This window comes from Aquarana catesbeiana, linkage group LG02, assembly GCF_042186555.1.
Source record: "Aquarana catesbeiana isolate 2022-GZ linkage group LG02, ASM4218655v1, whole genome shotgun sequence".
NCBI lineage: Eukaryota > Metazoa > Chordata > Amphibia > Anura > Ranidae > Aquarana > Aquarana catesbeiana.
Window position 1 is genome coordinate 142,241,529 of NC_133325.1, and position 11,970 is coordinate 142,253,498.

Genomic DNA, 11,970 nt, shown 5'->3' on the forward strand with positions numbered 1-11,970 from the left:
AGTCATCCCCATCCACGGCTCATCCATCCCCATTCATGCTCATCCATGCCACATCAGTTCTTATCCATGCCACTACAGTGCCTCCCAAAAGTGTAATAGGTAGTCAAATTGGATTTGAAATGTATGCCCCTAGAACACCTGACATTGCTCCCTGCATGTTGGGCCTCTGTATGTGGCCAGGCTGTGGAAAAGTCTCCCACATGTGGTATCGCCATACTCAGGAGTAGGAGAATCTGTTTTGTTATTTTTGCTATGTACAGGCTATGTGTTAGAAATATTGTATAAATGGACAACTTTGTTAAAAAATTTTTTTTAAAAAAATGCGTTTTCATGTTCTTTCCAAATTAAAAAAAAAAAAAGGACATGTTCAAAAGACTTATTATGCCTCCTAGAATATACATTGGGGTGTTTTCTTTCAAAATTGGGGTTATTTTTGGGGCATTTCCATTGTCCTGGTGCTCCAGGGCCTTTAAAAGTGCAAGAGGTAGTCAGGAAATTTTAAGTAATTTATGCTCCTATAATGCCTGAAGGTGCTCCCTGCATGTTGGGCCTCTGTATGTGGTCACGCTGTGTAAAAGTCTCACACATGTGGTATCGTCATACTCAGAAAGAGTAGCAGAATGTATTTTGGTGTGTAATTTGTGGTATGCATATACTGTGTTTGATAAATAACCTAGAACTGATTGGTTGCCAGGAACAGCTGTTTCAGATTCTGACTGCACCAGTTTTGATAAATTTCCCTCACTGTGTTTTACCTTTCTTACTCCTGACTACTGCATTCAAAGTACAGCACATTCTTTGTTAAAGTGGTTGTAACGGCACAGCATTATATGCATGAAGGTAAAAAACCTTCTGTGTGCAGCAGCCCCCCCAGTCCCACCTAATAATTACCTGAGACCCCTCTCGATCCAGCAATGTCCACAAGAGGACTGTTTGGGGACTCGCACTCCTGATTTTTCTTTTGGCAGCAGGGGGAGCCATTGGTTCACACTGCTGTCAATTACAGCCAGTGAGCCAATCAGAAGAGGGAGCGGAGTGGAGCCAGGGCTATGTGTGTGAATGGACACACAGAGCCGCAGCTCTGGAGCGTGCCTGCTTGGGTGCCCCCATAGCAAGCTGCTTGCTGTGGGGGCACCCAGAAAAAGGGAGGGGCCAGAAGATCTGGCGAGGAACCCAAGAAGAGGAGAATCCAAGCTACTTCAGATATGTAAGTATAACATATTTATTATTTAGAAAAAAAAAAACAAGACTTTAATATCACTTTAAGGTTAGCTGTGTGTAGTAAAGAATATTCAATAGAACAGTTTTATTTTATTAAAATGCGTGTACTGAGGTTTGTACTGTCTGCTACATACTTGCGTGTGGCACAATCATTAAAGCATATGGCTCTTTAAGCTCCTCCCACTGTAGAAGCAATCTGACTACACCCACAGTGTGTTGGCATGGTGCCGCTATATTGCCACATACCATTTTTCTTGGGGGGGGGGGGGGTTGGTGCAAAAGAAAGTCCAGATGTTCTAGCTACGCCACTGTTGTCATTCCATAGAAAACAATAATAATCACACATAATCGCAATATTAAACATCACCAATGATATTTAAAAATAGGTTTGCTAAGGATTCATTTGATATGTCTAAAGATTCGGTCACTAATTGAAATATTTTTTTCATTATTCTCTATGGGCATTCCAACTCCCTGTTAAAGACTATGGACATTCCTTTCTATCATTTATCTGTCATTCCATAGAAAACAGCTGTAATCCCAAATAATCTGAATCTTACAATCTGCTACTCTACTTGAGGAACAGCTGTGGGAAAGGTGGAATTGCTATGTCTCTCGATTTGCCTGCAAATGAGTTTATATTTTACTTCCCATTATACTCTATGGGCATTCCTGTCTGTCTTATGTTTGTCATTCCATAGAAAACAATAATAATCCTGCTTCATTTCGATTTTGAACATCATCACTGAACATAGAGAGTATGTCTGCTAAAGATTGATCTGATATGACCAATGGTTCTGACTCCAGGTCACATCTTGCTTCCCATTATACTCTATGGGCATTCCTTTCTATTATGTATCTGTAATTCCATAGAAAACAGATGTAATCCCAAATAATCACAATCTTACAATCTGCTACTCTACTTGAGGAACAGCTGTGGGAAAGGTGGAATTGCTAAGTCTCTCGATTTGCCTGCAAATGAGTTTAGATTTTACTTCCCAGTTTACTTCTCATTATACTCTATGGACATTTCCTTCTGTCATTCACCTTTGTTATGCCATAAAAAACAACAATAATCCCACCTAATCTCAATAATAAACATGGCCACTGATATTTAAAAGTAGGTTTTAAAAAAAGAAATTGATGATATGTCTAAAGAGTTTGTCAGAAATAGAATTTTTTTCCCCATTATTCTCTATGGGCATTCCACTTTGTTCTATTATTCTCTATGGGCATTCCATCTCCCTGTTAAAGTCTATGGGCATTCCATTCTGTCATTCCTTTTAGTATGTCCCTCCACCATGCTATCCCCATTGTTAAACAGTCCCTCCTCCCCTATAATTACACAGGTCCCCATCTTCCATACTGCCCCCATTATTAAACACGGGGTTAGTGTTTAGGGTGGAGAGGGGTATTTGGGAATCCCACATCTGCCAATCACTGCCCTGCACTACAGCACCCAGCAGAGTACACAGACCACGCCCAATGACCAATAGCAGAGCCGCAAGCTGATAGCTGGGTTGAGGGGGCGGAGCCTGCTCTGGAGACAGTGATAGAGACAGCCAATCAAGTGCGAGCGCGCGGCGGAAGGGCATTACTTTACTGCGTCACTCGGTGGGAGGATCAGTCTGCGATCGCCCAGCTAGAGGAGGCGTACGATTTGGCTGTTCTATGTCACGCCCCCCTTAATATCTTCCTATACAATCGCTGCTGGACTCTAAGAGGGCAGAGATTGTCACTAGAGATTTAGAGAGAGAGGGGCGGGGAATTTACTGAAGCCGAGTCGGACATTTTTACCTGGGGGATTGGAGGAAACCATGGCTATTGTGCGCATGCGCCATCACAAAAGCTGATTGTAAAAGCTCCATACGGCGCATGCGCAATACAATCCGGGCACTTCTCGATAGCGGGCACTATCCGACAGATCACCGGCTGTGCCACCCACCGATGTCACAAATGTAAGAAAAAAAAACAAAGTCCTTGTGTCACTGACAGTGAAGAGAGGTAACTCCCCCAATCTGATTTATATATTCTCCATGAAAGAGACCCTGTCTTTATCTGTATTCTCTATTAATAATGATCAATATAAGACTGGCTAATAACAAATGATAATAATAGAAGATATTGATAAATAATAATAGAAGTGAATAATAATAGATTACAATGATGTTTATAATTATGTATTTATACTATTATTAGCATACATCTAATTATTATTGGCATCTTCCAATCGTCAGCGTGTTACTGTATATTAACCACTTAAAGCGGAGTTCCACCCATTTAAAAGTCAGCAACTACAAAAAGTGTAGCTGCTGACTTTTAATAATCAGACACTCACCTGTCCCACAGTCCAGCGATGGGGGCGTATGAAGCTCCGCTCCTCTCCCCCTCTTCTCCGCAGCGCCAGCATTCTAACTGTGGGCGCGAGCCATGAATTGCCGGGCAATCTTCTGGGACCTGTGACATGTCCCAGAAGATTTCAGGGAGGGAGGGGGGAGAGGTGATCTTCCTTCCGGCACCGCAACGTCAGGGGAGGAAGTGGGAGCTGGGTGCCTGTAAAAACAGGGTACCCGCTCCCCCCCCAAAAAAGGACCGGAAGACCGGTGGTATTTGATCACCTCTGCGGTTTTTATTTTTTACGCTATAAACAAAAAAAGAGCGACAATTTTGAAAAAAAACTTTTTTTTTGCTATAATAAACATCCCAAAAATGTTTTTTAAAAAACAAATTTCTTCATCAGTTTAGGCCAATATTTATTCTTCTACATATTTTTTGGGAAAAAAAAAAATCGCAATAAGCGTACTGAGTGGTGTGATGGCAGCCCCAAATCCTTCAACTGCACAGCAGCCACTGTCAGTGTCTCTACACCCTCACCTTCCCTGTCTGTGTGGGCAGGTGGGACTCTACCCTTTGAGTCAGTGTGTGTGCATGTATATATGTGAGGCAAGGCCTTTAGACTGTATGCTCTCTCAAGGATAAGCTCAGCTTTGGTACCATGTCACTAAGGGCCCTTTCACACAGGCTTTCTGATCAGGTCTGCCTGTCAGTCTTTCAGGCAGACCTGAGCGGATACTCCATCAGTTGCGGCCCGTCCATAGAGGGCGCTCGGGCGTCACCCCCACCCCATGTGTAAAAAAAAAAAAAAAAATTGTCACTTTAAGAGTGACCGAGCGCCGGACATGCGGCAGACTATGGGAATCTTCCCAGCCTGCAATCGGCTGATTGTAAGCTGGGAAGTTGATTTGCCCACGTTTAGGGAGTGTCCGGGGCGCAAGTGATGCGCCCGCAAACACTCCCCCATTCTCAAATCTCCAGTGATTGCCATTGCAGCTCCTGTTCTTTTATTTTAATGGCCGAGAGCGGAGGACGGTGGGCGGTGCTTTTCGCGGCACTGTGTCACTTCCCGTTCAACCGCCGGTTCAACAGGTTTTGGGGCCTTTTTTCAGGGACAGTGGAGCGCTGGGCCTTGGCCTCAGTCGTGGGTGGAAGCAGGATTTACAAAAAACCTGGTGCTGCTGGAGTGGTTTCCGGTAGTGCTGGCTGTGGAGTTATGGGGAGCATCATTCAGGGATCTGAAGGTGCGTTTCCACGGGGACAATCTAGGTGTGGTACAGGTAATTAATAGGAGCACGGCATCGTCTCCACTAGTGATTAGGCTATTACAACACCTGGTACTACGTTGTTTGCAACTGAATGTTTTCATTCACGCTGTCCATTTACCAGGGGTGGAAAATGTTATAGCTGATGCGTTGTCTCGCTTCCAGTGGGAAAGGTTCCGGGAGTTGGCGCCGGAGGCGGAGCAACACGGGGTTCCTTGTCCCGACTGGCTGTGGGGGATAGCATTGGCCTCATCGCTGGATGGATAAAGAACTCGGTAAGTGGGTCCACGTGGGCGGCTTACACGAGGGTATGGCAGGAATGGATGGATTTTGTGCAAGAAATTGGGGAGGAGCCGGTTGGTGGAGAGGTGAGATTGCTGTTGATGTACTACATTGCCAGGAAAATGGAGGAGGGTGTGTCTGCATCAGTAGTGAATAAGAATGTATCTGGGTTGGCCTTTCTGTTTAAGTTGCAAGGTCAGATGGATTTTACGAAAGACTTCTGGGTACGGCAGGCAATGAGGGGTTACAGAAAGGCATGGGTTCGGCAGGATGCGAGAAGGCCGGTGACATTTAAGATTTTGCAGGGTGTTATAGCGCAACTGGAGAGGGTGTGTTCCTCAGGTTACGAAGTGCTGTTGTTTAAAGTAGCCTTTTTATTAGCGTTTTTTGGGGCTTTTAGAATAGGGGAGTTGGTTAGCCCTTCTAAGAGGGTACAAGGAGGGCTGAGTTATCAGGATGTGAAGTGTGAGGCGGAAGTTTTGCAGTTGTATTTGAGAAAATCTAAGACTGATCAGCTGGGAAGGGGCAGAATCGTGAGGGTGTATCCGGTTATGGGTTCTTTGTTGTGCCCAGTTGGGGCGGTTCGGGAGTTTTTGGGTTTTCGCCCGGTGGGAATGGGCCCTTTTTTGGTACATTCAAGTGGCGAATTTTTATCCAGATTCCAATTTGGGGCAGTTTTTGCAAAATGTATACAGGGATTGGGGCTGACTGAGAAGGATTTCTCGTCACATTCCTTCAGGATAGGTGCAGCCACGGAAGCAGCCAGGAATGGATTGGGGGAGGAGACGGTGAAGAGGATTGGTAGATGGGAATCCAAGAGGTTTCAATCTTATGTGCGGCCCAATCTGGTTATCAGCTTGTAGGTTAAGTATTTTATGGGTAATAGTGATATGGGTGTTGGGGTTGGAAGTGTTAATAGGATTGTTTGGTTATAGTATGGTTCTATGTGTTTGTCTATTTCAGATTCGCTGCTGGGGATGGTCTGGATCATGGGTCATTCCTATGTGGCATGGGGGGCTCGGAGAGGGGACGCCCGCTATGAGGGTAGGCAATTGGGCTTTAGCAGGAGAGAAGCGAGCATAAAGTGGTTGGGGATCCCAGGCATGTTGTGGGGCAGATTGGTGTCGGAGGTGCATCGTTATGCGCAGCGCGATAGGCCGCCGGATGTATTGGTAATACACGCTGGCGGTAATGACCTGGGTATTAGAGCCATGGTGGACCTGAAGCGCGACATCAAGTTGGATGTTTTGCGGTTAAGAGAAGCCTTTCTGAAAATGGTGATTGTCTGGTCAGACATGGTGGCCCGGACTTCCTGGAGGATGGCTAGATCGGTTGACGTCGTCAACAGGGCCCATAAAAAAATAAATAGGGAAGTGAGCAAATTTGTAGTGAATAATGGTGGGCTGGTGGTTAGGCATTTGGAACTCGAGTTTGAGACGTGGAGGTATTTACGAGCGGATGGAGTGCATTTGAACGAGGTCGGAATTGATTTGTGGGCCTTGGGGCTACAAGATGGCATACAGAGGGCAATTCGGGTGTGGAGGGGCACCCAAGATTAAGGTATTATTCTTGGGTGCTGTGGCGGGCGTTGGTCTGGGCAAAAAGAAGGTAGATGGTAAAAAGTAAGAGTCTTTTTGGGAGCTAGCGTTGATATGGCTCATGATGGTGGTTCCCGGTTAACGGAGGTTAGCCGGGAAGTGATAATGGGGCACTGCGGTCATTGCTAGTCTCTGAGCCAGCTTGTCGGCTTGAGGCCTATTTTGATAGATTTGATGGGACCGCAGTGCTAGTCCTGTTATGGACACGGAGGATTTTTTAAGATATTGCTCAGACCAACGCTTGATGATTAAACAGGTTGTTTTAACAGATGTTGATGTTTTTTCTATTTATGATAGATAATGTTTTATATGTTATAATTTTATATTTAAGATTATTTGTTAAATAAATTAGGCCACTACGGCCTTTTTATACTCCAAGCTCGGTGTGGTTTGAGTTATTGAGGAAAAGATGGATGTGGGTTGGTATTAGGGGTAAAATGACATCTGTATCCGTCAGTCAAGAAAAGCCCGTAGCAACAGCATGTAATGCATAGCGGAGGGCATACATGACTGTGGTAACAGGGGAGTTAATAGTTTAGGGGGGTGGTACTAAAAAGTAACCGAGGGGGAGGTATCAAACAGGGCTTTATAAGTTAACCCCGCCCAGGGGGGAGTAACAGTGGCTGAAGAAAGTTCCTGCCCACCCTCCCCTTTTTTGATATAGTAAGGTTGAGTAGATCTGGTTATGGTTAAAAAAAAAAAAAGAGATGGCGGGCGTTGGTCTGGGCAAAAAGAAGGTAGATGGTAAAAAGTAAGAGTCTTTTTGGGAGCTAGCATTGATATGGCTCATGATGGTGGTTCCCGGTTAACGGAGGTTAGCCGGGAAAAGATAATGGGGCACTGCGGTCATTGCTAGTCTCTGAGCCAGCTTGTCGGCTTGAGGCCTATTTTGATAGATTTGATGGGACCGCAGTGCTAGTCCTGTTATGGACACGGAGGATTTTTTAAGATATTGCTCAGACCAACGCTTGTTGATTAAACAGGTTGTTTTAACAGATGTTGATGTTTTTTCTATTTATGATAGATAATGTTTTATATGTTATAATTTTATATTTAAGATTATTTGTTAAATAAATTAGGCCACTACGGCCTTTTTATACTCCAAGCTCGGTGTGGTTTGAGTTATTGGGGAAAAGACGGATGTGGGTTGGTATTAGGGGTAAAATGACATCTGTATCCGTCAGTCATGTTAATTGAATAACAAAACAATCCAAACACATAACAGGTATAATTACACTTTCTACATTTTGAAATGTTCCGACAGTGACAGACATCAGAGAGGCTACAGGATTACAGAACACAAAGAATGTCAGTCTATAAATGTCTGCTGACAATTTTTAAATCGTGAAAATAAAAAGGCCCCAGCTCTGACTCATACTAGGTGCTCTCTGAAAACATATATAAACGCCAGTTTACACCAGGAATCGCACAGAATGCACCAGGGGCATATTATGAAATCAGTGGGCCCGTGTACAAGATCAAAAGTGGGCCCTATTGTTGTAGAGCAAAAAAAGGGGGCCGTGTGACGTGGCGAGAAGTGGGCGTGCTTTAAATTGCGCTTACGTCATGAGGTTGGCTTGAAGGAGGTGTGGCTAGAGTCTGAAATGACTTACATAGTGCAGAATGTGGTAATGTTAAATGGGAAATATAAAGGGCAGAGTGTATGGAGGTGGGTAGTATGTGCAGGAGATGAGTGCGGAGTGTATGGAGGTGGGTAGTATGTGTAGAAAAGAAGTGGGGAGTTCATACATTACTGATATCTATACACTGAGTGATATTCCCTATATGTAACACTGGTATCTGTACACTGAGATGGGTAATAGCACTCAGTGTATAGAGATCAGTGTTATGTATAGGTTATAACACGTAGTACATGAGCAGTCACTGTCACACTGAGCCTGTTCTAGAATGAATTACACACTAAGGCCCCTTTCACACTTATACGACTTCAAAGTCACGCGATTTTAACACGATTTCGTGGCCGCTATTTTACCGCGATTTGGGAGCAGTACTACTTTGTACAACTTGCCACAACTTTAGCATTAACCATTCTCAGCTTGTGCTTACAAAGTAGTGCTGAAATCGTGCCTATATTATTCAAATATGATTTGCATGCTACTTGAGGGTTTAACATTGAGGTCTATGGAGTACAAATCGTATGGAAGTTGGACCAAAGTAGTGCAGGGACTACTTTGAAGTCGGCGCGACTTATGAATGGTAGTCATTGAAAATCATGGAGAATGACTTGTCATACGATTTTGCAGTACAAAATCGTGGGACAAGTCGTATAAGTGTGAAAGGGGCCTAAGCTGCTGGCGATCACAGAGCTGCATACAAGGCAGACTGCTGCTCTGTACACTTTGCCACCTCCGGCTCTCTTCTTGGCACTGACTTGCTGTTCCCCACAGCAGAGATGTGGTCTGTGGCTCTCCATGAACACAGAGGGGCACAGTAGGCGGTGTGTGTCTGTATATAGAACCATTCAGGAGGAGAAGTTACAGGAATGGTTGCCCTCATTCGCTTGGTTCCACCATCCCTCTCATCCCAGCCAGCACAAGTCCTTCCTCCTCTCCCAGGGCCAATGCATCAACCACCAACAGGAACCTCTCATGGGGCCCCTCACTGACCACTGAATGCTCAATCCGCCCCTGGGTGCTGTATGCACTTAGTGACAGGCGCAGCCAGGGACATCTTTAATATTGATTGGACCCTGGAAAGACATTTTATTAGACCCCCTGTGAAATTTTGCCCCCTATCATTACACCGGTCCCCCTCCACCATGCTATCCTCATTATTAAACAGTCCCTCCTCCCCCATAATTACACAGGTCCCCATCCTCCATACTGCCCCCATTATTAAACACGGGGGTTTGTGTTGAGGGTGGAGAGGCGGGGAGAGGGGGTTATTTGTTTAGGGTGGATATTATTTAGGGTGGAGAAGGGGAGGGGGGTATTTGGGAATCCCACATCTGCCAATCACTGCCCTGCACTACAGCACCCAGGAGACCCGCCCCTCCCCCTCTAATAAGTTCTGCAGCAGAATAGACACTTAGGGAAAGTTATCAGAGGTGGGGGGGAAGGGAAGCCTGGCTCAGTAAATGACATACTATTCACCCGGCAGCCGCCCACAGGAGTCCGAGGAAGGAAGGCACATCGCCGGGAGGACACAGGTCCAGTAGAGGGGATACAGGACACAGCTGTAGTGGATAGGGTTGCCACCTCATCCCTTTAAACCCGAACACATATGAATTACACAGGTTCTGAGGCTGATTTAATGCAGATAAGGCACCAAGTGAGTTTAATTACCACCTTAATGAGCCACAGAACCTGTGTAATTAATGCGTGTTCGGTTTTAAAGGGATGAGGTGGCAACTGTAGTAGTGGAGCGGAGTGAATGAGGACATCGGAAGGAGATTCGGAGGCTCTGCATTTATTATGAAGCCGTGCTGCTGTCCTCGGTGCCCTGATCGGAGAGTGTGGAGGGAGGAGCCAGTGAAACAAATCAAGAGTACACAGACCACGCCCACTGACCAATAGCAGAGAAGCAAGCTGATAACTGGATTGAGGGGGCGGAGCCTGCTCTGAAAACAGTGAGAGAGACAGCCAATCAAGTGCGAGCGCGCGGCAGAAGGGCATTACTTTACTGCGTCACTCGGTGGGAGGATCAGTCTGCGATCGCCCAGCCTGAGGAGGCGTACGATTCGGCTGTTCTCCGTCACGCCCACCTTAATATCTTCCTACAGAATAACAGCTGCACGCTAAGAGGGCGGAGATTGTCACTAGAGAGAGAGGGGATTTCCTGAAGCCGAGTCGGACATTTTTATTACAGGATCGGAGGAAACTATGGGCGGTTCCAGACCAGCTGCGCCACCCACCGATGTCACCAGTTAGAGAAAAGAGGTAACTCCCCCAATCTAATCATTTATATGTAATATTCACCATGGAAGAGGCCCTGTCACTATCTGTATTCTCTATTAAAGTGGTTGTAAATTGTGTTTTACCCATTTATACCTACAGGTAATCCTATAATAAGGCTTACCTGTAGGTACTGTGACTATCTCCGGCTGGAGAATGTGGGGGAGGAGCCGGGGATGCTGAAGCTGTCAATCAGGAGTATACAGGCCACGCCTACTGACCAATAGCAGAGCCGCGAGCTGATAGCTGGACTGAGGGGGCGGAGCCTGCTCTGGAGACAGTGAGAGAGACAGCCAATCAAGTGCGAGCGCGCGGCGGAAGGGCATTACCTTACTGCGTCACTCGGTGGGAGGATCAGTCGCGATCGCCCAGCTAGAGGAGGCGTACGATTTGGCTTTTCTCTGTCACGCCCACCTTAATGTCTTCCTACAGAATCACAGCTGGACTCTAAGAAGGCAGAGATTGTCACTAGAGATTTAGAGAGAGAGGGACGGGGAATTTACTGAAGCCGAGTCGGACATTTTTACTGGGGGATTGGAGGAAACTATGGCTATTTTGTGCATGCGCCGTCACAAAAGCTGATCGTAAAATCAGCTGTTGTGCTGCTCCGTACGGCGCATGCGCAGTACAACCAGGGCACTTCTCGATAGCGGGCACCAACCGGCAGATCACCGGCTGTGCCACCCACCGATGTCACCAGTGTAAGAAAAAAACAAAGTCCATGTGTCACTGACAGTGAAGAGAGGTAACTTCCCCAATCTGATCATTTATATATTCACCATGAAAGAGGCCCTGTCATTATCTGTATTCTCTATTAATAATGATCAATATAAGACTGGCTAATAACAAATGATAATAATAGAAGATATTGATAAATAATAATAGAAGTGAATAATAATAGATTACAATGATGTTTATAATTATGTATTTATACTATTATTAGCATCCATCTAATTATTATTGGCATCTTCCAATCGTCAACGTGTTACTGTATATTAACCACTTAAAGCGGAGTTCCACCCATTTAAAAGTCAGCAGCTGCAAAAAGTGTAGCTTCTGACTTTTAATAATCAGACACTCACCTGTCCCATGGTCCAGCGTTGGGGGCGTATGAAGCTCTGCTCCTCTCCCACGCTTCTCCACAGCGCTGGGCGCGAGCCTTGAATGGCCGGGCAATCTTCTGGGACTTGTGATGTGTCCCAGAAGTTTGCAGGGAGGGAGGGGGGAGAGGTGATCTTCCTTCCGGTGCCGCGGCGTCAGGGGAGGAAGTGGAAGCTGGGTGCCTGTAAAAACAGGGTACCCGCTCCCCCCCCAAAAAAATGACATGCCAAATATGGCATGTCAGGGAGTCACCAG

At 45.7% G+C, this 11,970-nt stretch overlaps 1 protein-coding gene across 1 annotated transcript; it reads left to right on the forward strand.

Annotated features, from left to right (window-relative positions):
* Window positions 1-4,013: 4,013 nt before the first annotated feature.
* LOC141126553 (integrase/recombinase xerD homolog) lies at window positions 4,014-5,965 on the forward strand. The gene has a single exon (XM_073612479.1). The coding sequence runs from the start codon at window positions 5,144-5,146 to the stop codon at window positions 5,963-5,965; it is 822 nt and encodes a 273-aa protein (XP_073468580.1). The 5' UTR covers window positions 4,014-5,143.
* Window positions 5,966-11,970: the final 6,005 nt, after the last annotated feature.

Excerpts from the sequence above, each read along its gene's own strand:
- LOC141126553 (XM_073612479.1), top strand. The coding sequence starts at position 5,144 with ATGGATTTTGTGCAAGAAATTGGGGAGGAGCCGGTTGGTGGAGAGGTG.